Consider the following 12044-nt stretch of genomic DNA (forward strand, 5'->3'; position numbering starts at 1 on the left):
AAAATCAGGTCTGGTGAAAGAAGGGATAATTCTTTCAAAGGTTATGTTGAATTCGCTTACACCAGGTCTGAATCTGGTCCACAGGTCTTTTCTTATGTTTGATGAAGCCTGGGTGAAAGCAAGATTGCCATTGAACTTCCTTGGTAAGTAAACATTAAAAAAAATTACAACCTTGCTCTTTTAAGATGTCATTCAAGGGAGCCATGATAGCTGATTTGTGAGGAAAGGAAAAGTTTCTCAAGGAAAGGTTCTGAGAATGGCATAAGGTAAAATTCCTTGTGAAGATGCAGAGGATTTGTTTCTTCTTCCAGATACCATGGAATCATATGTAACCACAGAGGGGGAGAACACCTTTACAACATTCTTTTTCTTACTTGAGAGGAGTTATCTTCCTCCTTTCTTGGGGTCCTTCTGCTCATATTTGTACAAACAACCCAAATTATTTCAGTATTTTCTCACCAAACACACACAGTTTCCTTTGCTCCCTTTAGGTCAGCCTTCCAACTGGACTGCATTTTTCTTGATTTGTACGAGCTAAACCCATGGCTCGATGTCCAAAGTTCCCACCGATGCTGGGCAGAGCAGACATCACACCATTCACAGGCTACTCTCATTGGTGCATGCCATGGTGATATCTGTCTTTTTTGAAAGAGTATATTGCTGTCTCCCTGTCACTTATGATCCTTCATATCCTTTTTCTTTTTCTCTGACTAATGGCTGTTTAGTAAATTAATCAAATATTAAGATCACTTTGAACACCACCATCAGCCTTCAACAAAGTGTTGATCTTTCACAACCAGGTTTGGTGTGCAAATATAATAAATTGTCCTCAGTCTATCACCTAAGGATGTAATGAAATTCAATCTAATTGCACAGAACTAGCCCTAGTACTGACCCCTTAAAACCTGTTTTGAGAGTGGCTTCTCCAAGATGACTTTGTTCCCTTCAAGCTTTATGTGTCTCTCTCTTCCTGAACAGAAGAGGTGCCTTGAAAAGAAAATTGGGAGAGTATAGTAATACAAGCAAACTGAGATATGATATTTGGCTGGTAGACACAGAGGCAAGCTGAACAACATTTTACTTGTAAGTATGCAGGTTGTTCTGGTGTCCTTTGTGCTCAGAGGATCTGAATTCATTTTTCTTTAAGCTCCTGTTTCACTTAAGCAGCTATTACACAGGAGAACTGCAGAAGCAGATCACCAGACCCCTGGGCCAGAAGTGTTTCACAGATCAAGAAACTTCACTTGAGGCTCAATTACCTGTACAAATTACTTCACATTAGCAGTTTAGGGAGAAATTAATGTCCAGTCTTTCTGGGCCAGAGAAAGAAGGACTGAAACCTCACCTGTGGGAAAACGAAATGGTGAAGAGAAATATACTGGTTTTACACTGAGGAATCATTCATCAGCAGGTTAAAGTGCTAACATGAAATCACATCGGAATAACAGCTAACAAAAGAAGCAGTCTGAGGATGGAAAATCATGTGAACTCTCTGGCCAAGGTTTTTGCATATCAAGACAAGTATGTACTTCTGGGAAAAATTGCTTGAGAGATTACATCAGACTGAAATGACAAAAAAGTTACTTCATTCTGCTGGCTGATCATTCACATACCTCACAGAAGTACCTACTGACATGTACAGTGGACTCAATTTGCCAAGAGTTAATGTTTTCCACTACTCTTTTTGAGGACTGACTTATTGGGAACTGACACTCAATATCACAAAGCAATCAAGTAATTTGGTTTAAAACACCTCTTGCTTTAAAAAGTCTGAAGAACATGGTAGTCTTTTAAAAAAATATATCCAATATTAAAACCATTTACCCAGCTGAGTTGGATAGCACAAATTGGAAAATCACTCTCAGTTAATAAGTAAATATGCCTCTCTGCCTTGGCACAACAGAGCAATGCTGATTTACATCAGCACATATCCCACTTTAGTTTACTCCCCCACAAAGCAGAATTAGAAAATTCACTTCTCTATCTTACCACTAAAAAAGGGGGAAAAGTCAGCTTTTAAAATCCACATCTGGGAAGACAATCCATCTTCATAAACACAGCCCCATCTCCACTGGCCATTGCCACTGTTCTGTATTCATCTGCTGTGGAGTGTCCCAGTGTGAAGCATGGACAAGATGTTCTACAGCCATCATCACAGATACATTGTAGAACAAGGTGTTCTAATTGAAATTGTACTGCTGAAGTCCTCTATTTTTCACTGATTATTTTGATCTGTCAGCAGAGAACTAGTTAATCTACCCGACTTTGCACTAGAGGGAACAAGGAGCACCGATGCGAGCTCTACTGCCACTCTTTTCTAGAAAGAATAAACCATGGCAGAGGAGTAAACTGCAAATGTTTCACATATCAAACTTCAAAACTAGTGAATACATAGCAACATTTCCATCAGAGAACATTTTTCACAGAAACATGAATTTTTGACTAAAAATGTGTTTCCCTCAACAAGAAAGTTCGTGTTTTTTGTCACTTGTAGATTGGGCATTTTAAATAGCTACAATTTCATACTATTACTTCAAGTCTTTGCAAAAAGCTAAATTGCACATCTCAATTTCAGCCTCCTGCAGGTAGAGAGAGGTATCCACCAGGGTGTCCTTCCAAGACTTTCATAGGACTATTGGAACAATAGTCATATTGCTCTGAAGATAATTCTGCAGCCTTTTCTGCATCTAGTGAAATGGTTAAAACACTGCCTTGGCCATATGCTGCTAACCAAGAATTTGCATTATCTGTTGGGTGCAGTGATGGGTTTCTCCATCAGAAACATGGGGAGTTAGGAGTTACATCTCTCTTTAGTAAAGATGAGGTTAAGCCACAAACTGAAACAGGATGGATCTGGCATTTCAATTTCTCTAAAATGTTCAGACATTAAAAGCAATAATTTAAGCCATTGGAATATGAGCAGAATAGTATCTATGACAAGATTTTTTTTCTAAAATAGCTTTGGACCATGGCCTTTTTTTCAATATTCATTTGGAAATGTAAAGCTTATTAAAAATCAGTGGGTCTTAGAACTCAAGTTACCTCTAAAATGAAATCTAAAACCCCATTTCACTTAGGTATCTTGAAATGTCTAACAGTCCTGATTCATCAATGATCCTCCAACACATTCCTTTCATCTGAACATGATTACCATGTGAAACATGATTTTCTCCCTTGTTTATATCTCTTAACATCTCCTTACCTCTCCTCTTCTAATTCTGTAATTGTGTCATTTTGTTCTGTCAGTCATTTGGGAGTATTTTGCTGGAATGGTGCTTTTCTCTGTGAAGCTGCTTTATGTTACATCATTGCTAAGAATTCAAAGTATTCTGTAATAAGTGTCTGGATTATGATTAGATTGCTTCAGCCACATCCTGAATAGAAACTACTATTGCTATCAATATAAATTTTCCTTGGTTTTGCTTCTGGTTCACATTGGAAATACATTATATGAAGAGTCTACTCTTTTGGCCTTCTTTCTCACTCCAACAATTCTCACCATAACATCACAGAGAGTTAAATGAGGAGAGCTTGTCCTGAGTTCTTTGTTTTGTGCTTCATGTCTACTTGGCTTTCACAATTTATCTTAGTTTCACTTTGTCTCTCTACATCTCATCCTGTTGGGAAGATCTCTTTAATATGATGAGTAAAGCCCCCACATATGTAGTTTTATGTAGTTTTCTGTAGTTTTATCCATCTTCACATATGAATTAATAAATACAGTGGGGGATAGAATTACCAACATACCTCCTAGTGGTACTTTGCTACTGTGGAAATTAAGCATGTACCAGATTATCTTGTCTAGTCATTGAACTTTACTTTATGATCTATTGGTTTCTAGTGAAAAATAGCATTTTAAATATTTTAATAGTTTCTAGTAGAATGTTATATAGACATTAGCCACATGCAATGGGTGCTCCAATTGTGATTTCTAGAGGGGAAGCAAGGGGTCTTCATTTTTCATTATAATATCCATTTTAAATCAGCTTTGCTAAACTGGCAATCTTAAGAACATAGTGTGGTGGACTAAAATGAGCTCAGTTACACTGTCCTGTTAATTAGGGGAAATTCAAATGAAACCAATATTATACTCTAGCTTTCCACAGGTACACAAATATTTAAGCTAGGTACAGAGAGATGTATACATTGTTTTTGCACACACGGATCATTTGCAACACACACGTGTTGCTCATTGCACATCTATTTTTTTATGCTTAAAACATTTTTGAAGAGCAATGTTTTTTTTTGCATTATTGCAGTTCCTAGTCAGTTTTCAGGAATAATTAAATCATCATTGTTTTCTTTCACATTCTCATTAGCTTTTATGTTCTCTGATGATGCCAACCCCATATGAAAATATGCAAGTGATCTTCACATACAATGGAAGTTTGTCACAAATATCCTGACAGAACAGGAAAGAATTTAAAAGACACACATAGAAGGAAACCTCCATCTAACTTTGGTGCAGGGGAAGTAATCTATGAATCAATACCTTGTCTGCAAAATGCAATGGCATCCTTATTAGTTTGGGAAGGAGAAAAATCAGAACCATTTTTAAACTAGACTCACCCTCAAACTGCAGTCCAACAAAGCCCTGAAGTGTGTGTCTGCTCTCAGTAAATTTAGTACCTGTGGTTAAAGCCATATGGGGAAAGGGACAGTGGCAAAACTGGATGAAGAATTTTTTCTTACCACCTTTTTTTTTTTCCAGTGTACAATTACATTTTATTCTGTTCTACATAACAGCTTGTTTAGGAAATGTACTGAAAGAAATAGTCTTGCATTGGTAAAGCATTGGCAAATAGAATGAACTGGTCTTTTCCATCTCTAACATGTGTGATCCCAAAGAATGGTCTGTCATCTGCCAGACAATGAAATGCATGTTGTCATTGAGTAGCTAAAGGTCAGTGTTTAGCTGAGCTAGGAGAATAATTCAGAGCAAATCAACTATTAGGCAAATGTAGCTTCTTTTTTGCTTACAAGTTGTCTGCAAATAGATCACAATTTTCTCAAATATATTCATTATTCAGAATTATTTCCTGAATGATTTTTGTATGTAATTATTGGTCTGTTCACAAGCCTTTCATTTTGGGTGCTTGGTTTTCAAGCTGTTTTAATTGGGTGTACAGATCACATGGCATCTTTCTGTCCTTTGGTAGGCTAAATGTAACTCTTGGACTCCACTTTCTGAAGGAAAAATCTCAGTTATTGTCTTGGAGTTCAATGATCACTGCCATTCTGTTATATGTTCCTATCATTTATGTAAGTTTATACACATAAAACCACTAAACCAGATTCAAGTCCATGGAATGCTTATGCAAATCAGGAGTAAAGGTGTTGAATCCAAACAAGTAATATGGTATACAATCAGTGTGAAGAATAAGGATCTTGAGAAAACAAATTTGCTTTATAATAGTTTTTCACTATAACTACAGTGCTGAGTTTAATTGCCTCTCCTTTTATACCAAAGTTTGAGTTCCATTGGTTTAACTTGGATCTCACAAGGATTTTTCTAAGCCCTCTTCCTTTACCAATTATAATGAAGTTCTTGGATTACGCAAGCACGTGTGAAACAGGAGTATCCAACTCAAGGATGTCACAAAGAGACTCATTTGGATTTAGCTGTTTGCAGCTTTATTTGTGATTTCTCACATTTTCTCCGTCAAAAGGGCCTAATTCTACTTTTTCCCTGATGCCAATGTGTGTGGCTAATCAGGGCTGACAGACAAGCTCTAGCAGATCCAGTGGTGACGAGTTAAGGCATTACAGGTTCCAGGAGGTCCAGAATTCTCCTTCCCAGGTAGATACCACCTTCCCTAGCAGGGGCAGTAGAAGAAACCCCTTGTACCTCCAAACCCCCCCAGCCACAAGCTACCATGCACAGCAGTGGCTGCTGCAGCTAAATCTTCTAACACCACATCAACATCTGCAAGGTCTGCGGTGTCTTTACAGCTGACAAAATGACATGGCGGTGTAAAGCTCGGCTGGAGTGAAGTCATGTTTATGGGGTGTCAAAAACACCCCATTCAAATGCAAACTGTACAAAACTTAGAAGTAAAATGTAACTGCCTTTAGAGCTCACTTCAGAAGGCATCCAAAATGAACATGGCATTTGGGAAATTATAGCGTGCACTATTGCCCAATATAATTGTCAGCGTTGGGTTCTGATTTCATTTTCACTGTTTTTTCATGAGTGCAACTTTTCAAAGCCTGTAACTTTTATATCACTCTGAAGCCTTGATCCAGCAAAGCGCTTACACACATACCTAAATTTAGATTGTAGATTCAGGGAGCCTGAGATCAGGAAGGGACCATCTGTAGGAGCTCTTCTGTAGCACACACCACTTAGCTTCCCCTCCTGACTTCTGAGTTGAGCCAAATACTTTAAAGTCCAGGAGCAGTTCTTTTGAAATGAATTTCAATTACCCGCCTGCTTTGAATCAAAAGCCTGTTACATGGTTTGTTGGACCAGGGCCTCCAGGAAACCAGAATCTGGTCTCCAACACTCCAAATCTTTCCTATGCTTTCCAGCAATGGTTTGAATAACAATTCTCTTATTTAAGATTTCCATGCATTAGCTAACAGGTTGGCTTGATAAAGAGCATCAGGACAGTGAACTGCCTGTAGCTGTCTGCTCTTATCCTCAAACTGCAAATTGTGCAAAATTCTGCCTTTAAATATGCAAGTCTTTGTCCCTAGCTGAGGAGGAGGAGCAGATGTTTAGCTGCAGTTACATTATGGTGCTTCTCACATAATACAGTCTGTGGCCCAAATTCAGGTCCTGGTTGAATTGGTAAGTGTTCTCCCTGTTTGTATTGGCATCCAAAAAGCAGAACATGGTAACAAACCTGAGTGTGTACACCATGCGGTTACATTTATGGAAAGAAAAAAACGAGCAAAGCACTTCTCAGCACCTTGAGAAAACTGAGACAATGGCCCCAAACATAACATAATTTCATATGAGAAATGTGACTGTTTGAAGCACTATTCTACCACTTTCTCTTAAGACCCCCATTCAGGAAATACCTTGCAATTTATTTAAGACCAAGGGACGTAAGCAGGACTTGAGCATCTCCTTAGCATTGTTCAGGTTCTCATGTATCCTTCTCAAACAAGATTTCTCTCCTGATGGACTCCCATGAGAACTGACAGAAAAAATGGCAGGAGCTTTATCATCTGTACTGAGGCTTCAATCCCTTGCTCCCTTCTGTTTTCCCCTTCCCACCCCTGAATGTCAAAAAAACAGGAAAGACAAGATTTGGAGATCAAGTCAAATGTCCAATTTATTTTTATAACTTGAAACTGGAACAAACGTTGTTTTGAACGAGCGTACAAATGAAATGGTAGACACATGCTGAACTCAACATTGTGACAATAAGGGGAAAAAAAGAGGCCAAAAATCTTGTACAGAGAATAAAAGGAACAATAAATATTTCACTAAGCCATATTGAAATGACCTCCAGCCATCTCAACATTTTATCCATAATAAAAAAAAAAAGTGCTCTTGTTTTTTAAACAGAGCACAAATACCAAGCAATAATAAATAGTTCCAAACTTGTAGTAAAAGACAAAACCTCCAAGTAAACAACAAAAGCTCATACAATAAGTAATAGAAAAAGGTAATAAAAATATTTTGCCTTGCCGGTACAAATGCAAACAACTTAAATCAACGTTACTTTGCTTTGCAGTTCTAAAATACAAAGAGCACCATAAAAATGAGTTTGCCTGTGATAAACAAAACCTTGGACTGTCTTTTACATAGGACTGGGATGAAATGCTGATTTTTTTTTGACCCTTTCCTTAAAATTTTCTATTTTTGTTTCCAAAACCAGGTTCCTGCACCTGTCCTGTTGCCAGAGAGTCAACTGGAGTATTGCTCTGGACTTCAATGGCAGCAGGACTAGACACAATGACAGTAATAAATTCAACCTTAAAAAAAAATGTAAAACTACTTAAAGCGTGAAAAGAACTACAGCAGCATTCTAGCTATGTCCATGTTATATTGTGCTTATGGCCTAGTAAACTACAGCTCTTCTAAGCAAGAAGAAAAGGAGGGCCATTTCAGTATCACTACAGTCTGCAGAAACACAACCCTTGTGCTTTTGGGTGACTTATTGTTAGTTTCACTGATCTAAGTCACAAAATTAGACAACTGCTGGTGTTAGCTATCCTGGATAATTAAAAACAACAGGGAGACCGAAACTCCTAAACAACTTACAATAAAATGAAAAGTGAAATTCTTTCTTAAATCAATGAATTGTGGACTGAAAATGTGCAGTTGACTTCTGATCTTCATTGCACGGATCCAAGTCCAAGAGACTCTTCTGAGTTCTGTGGAATGACTGGATTTACACAAAAGCCAGAGATCTGAATTTTCACCAAAAAAAGGGGAAAATGTGCCTTTAAGGGACCACACGCCAACCTCAGTTATGCTGGAATAATCCAGGACTAAGAATGACGAATAATTCCTGATTTATATCAGTTTAATTGAGATACAGAATTTGTCCAGAAGACTTAAGAGTGTGACATTCAAACCAGGAAGGCATATATCTATCTTATAAGTAGGTGAACCAAATTCTCCCTACTGTCACACCCATGCCTCTCCAATTGCTCCAGTGGTTCTGCACCAATGAAAGTAGAATAATTGGACATGGCAATATATTTTTTATCTTGTTTTTGTTTTAAGTTTTGCCTTTACTTTCTGCAAGAGTGGTGATCATTTTCTCCTCCCCTTCACTAAAGCATTAGTGCCTCTTCTGCCACGTCTTCCCCTCAACCCAAAAGGGAGAGTGTGAGAGAGAGAGAGAGAAAAAGACTGCAAAGAAGAGAAACATCAAAAGGTACAGGATTTCATCCCAGTCCCTCAAACATTCAGAAATTTATGGAATGTACAATTAGAAGTGAACAGCAGCAAAGCAGCTAATAACATGGACTGGCAAGACCTGTACACGGAGTCGGTCCTGTTCTGACAGGGAAGAGGAGGGCTGTGCCTGGACTAATTTTACTTCAACCCGATTACAGCTGTACCAACAGCAGGCTATTTCACCATTTTATGTCAAAGTGGATGCAGCAGCTCTCACTTTTTGCTATAAAAAGACTTTCTTCCAGAGGGCGGTGGCAGGGTGTAAGGAGCAATGAGTGGGGGTTGGCCAGGAGAGGGAAGATGTATTGGACATCTTCTTGTTTGGAAGGAGGGGAAGAAATCTCCTCTCTCTCTCTCAAATCTGCAGGGAAGCTGTGGGATGTCACCCCAGACACCTTTCCAGGAACGGAATTTTTTTTCACACAAATGGGCAATATCCATCCAGCCTGGTTCAACCATACCTGGTAAAACCTTGATGCAAGGGGTCCAGGCAACTTTGAAGTTATTTAGAGCCCTGTGGGAACAGCACTTTTTTGTAGGCCATTTCTGACAAAAAAAATATATATACAACTAAAATTATTTGTGAACAACAACAAGAAAAAAAAATAAAATAAAAAAGCACTTAATTATTTTGTTTTGTTTCTTTTACTCAAAGGTCGTCTAACAACCCCCTTTTTTCCTGTACAATAAGGACTTCACATACAAATTTTTTTTTATTTTTGCAATATTTTATCCTGCCAAATTAAAAAAATATATTATGGCAGCCTGTTTGTTTGTTTTTATTTTTATTTCCAAATTCACTAACAAAAAGGTACATTAAATCCCTTTAAAAGGACAAGCGTACAGTTAAAAAATTACAAGCTTCAGTAAAAATACAGCAAGTGCCTACATCATATGAATCAACCAATATCAATATCCATTCCAGAAGGGGGAGGGAAGGGGAAAAGGGGAGAAAAAAAGAGAAAAATAGGTACAGGTCAGAAACGTGATTTTTTTTTTTTTTTCTGCAAAGCAATAACAATATTAAGCACTTTTTTCTACATACTTTTTCTACATGGTGTAGCAATCACCTTTTAATCCCCGAATACAAGATTCTATACATTTTTGAAATAAAAATTCAACACCCAAGGCAGAAAAAAATTTACTAAAACTCAAGACTTTACAGTTACAGTGACAAGAACAAATTTATAGACCCACCATTTAAATTTTACTGCAACATTTTCAAGGAAAAAAGAAAATTTTTTTTTTCTTTCTGGTTTTGTAAAATGCCCAGGCATTCTCCATTATTACAAATACTGGTCCACTTTTACAGTAATCAAGAAATTTTAATATATATAATATATACTAAAACCCCGTCACCAAAAGAAAACAATATACACATGGCCATTATGGCATTTTTTAATAACCTATTAAGCAAACTTTGAAAAAAAAAAAGATTGCTCAAACACACATACACACAATTTCTTTTTTACCCTTGTATGTATTCAATACTGTAAACGTATTTTAAGACAGAGTGCACTAAATTTAACTTTTAAAAAAAAATTAGCCGTTGTTCCTGAATTGCTTTTTCTCATTCAATGATAGCAACTTGTAATTTGTGTCATTTGAGTTTTAATTCAGCAGTAAATCATTTCCATTCCATTTCCTAAGCAGCGTTGTCCTGAAAAAAAAAAAAGGCTGAGAATAATTCAGCTAATGTATGTCCGAAGTTGTGCTGGGTATACATCTTCATTTGATTGGGTCTTATGGCATTTTCATGTCCACTATCTTCAACAAGTAATTTTTTTTTTTTAAGTAAATGTGGCTCTTTTTTTTTCTAAAGAATGTACTTTTCTTGTTTTACTTTTTTTTTTAAAAGTCTTTCCATTTCACAAAAACATTTTGCATTTGTCTCAAGAGACTCAAATAGGAAGATCAGTTTTCAAGGCACTCACGTCAAATTGAATGGCAGTAGAAAAACTGTCCAATAAATTATTTTTATTTATTTTTCTTTATAGTGCCAGTATTGTGAATGCCATGCTTAGCAACACTGACACTTAATCTCAGCTGTTCCCTTACATTTTAACCCACCTTTGGGCCAAATAGAATATGATGTAATTTCTTGTTGAGAAGCCATTTTTCTTTTAACCACAAACAAAATATTTAAAGTGCGGGTCAACATAATTAAAATCTCTAACCATAATTGTCTACTGTTTGCTAATAGTTGAAAAGGGCTTTTAAAAATTTGGAATTTGAAAGTAGAGCAGGTGCATTTTTCTTTGCTTTATTTTTTTTTCTCTGTCATAATGCTTTTATCTGAATGCAATTCCATTCTGTTCCTAATTAAGATGGAAAAAATCTTACCAACTTCAGTAGGAGCAGAATCTTGCCAAGACAGGTAAATAAACCAGACTTTTTTTTTTCCTTTCTCTACAAAAACATCAGGGTATAGCATCTAAGATAGTTCTAATATTTCTATCCATAAACCAAATGCCTATGAGTTGAGGCATTTCACTTAGAAATTCACACTTTCCTATCTTTTGGTAATCAACTACAGCAAATATGGACTAAAGTCGATGTCCTAAATTCAAACTTATGGTTTTGTGATTTTAAAAGGAAAAAAAAAAATATGGCATTTGGCTCCTCTGAGGTTTGAAAATAGTATTAAAATGCTCAAGATGTACATTTACTGTCTCTGGGAAGAGTCAGAGTAGCGGAAGAGGGAGGGAAAAACACTCCAGAAAGTCATATACTGGCATCATTATCTTGCCATAGCTTTTAACAAGTCAAAACTATCTGATAGTAATACACGATCAAGAATGTTTCTGGGTTTCGAGTGTAGCAGCCTTCTGCATCTATGTCTTTTTTGTTGCCATAACTTTAGTGCTGAAATCCATCTAGAAAAGGCCTCTGTCTTCAGCAACATTGTCAGTGCTACGTATTTGATCCAATTTCAAAAGAAAGTGCTAATTTTAAAGATTGTTATCCGCTGTACAATTTTGTTTTCCCTAATCTTCAAGGTTATTCAAGAAGAGGAAAGAGAAAAGGAAGGGGGGAAGGCAGGAAGGGAGGGAGGGAGGGAGGAAGGCAGGAAGGCAGGAAGGAAGGCAGGAAGGAAGGAAAGAAGGAAGGAAGGAAGGAAGGCAGGAAGGCAGGAAGGAAGGCAGGAAGGCAGGAAGGCAGGAAGGAAGGAAGGAAGGAA

The 12044-nt window shown here is 37.1% G+C and overlaps 1 protein-coding gene across 1 annotated transcript in view; it reads right to left on the reverse strand.

The window, feature by feature from the left end:
• Positions 1-10508: 10508 nt before the first annotated feature.
• Positions 10509-12044, reverse strand: part of BCL11B (BAF chromatin remodeling complex subunit BCL11B) — a 93651-nt gene continuing 92115 nt past the window's right edge. The window contains exon 5 of the mRNA XM_015629700.1: positions 10509-10523. Within this exon, the coding sequence (XP_015485186.1) occupies positions 10509-10523 (15 nt within the window). The remainder of the gene's footprint in view (positions 10524-12044) is intronic.

The sequence above is a fragment of the Parus major genome, chromosome 5 (genome assembly GCF_001522545.3).
Source record: "Parus major isolate Abel chromosome 5, Parus_major1.1, whole genome shotgun sequence".
Lineage (NCBI taxonomy): Eukaryota > Metazoa > Chordata > Aves > Passeriformes > Paridae > Parus > Parus major.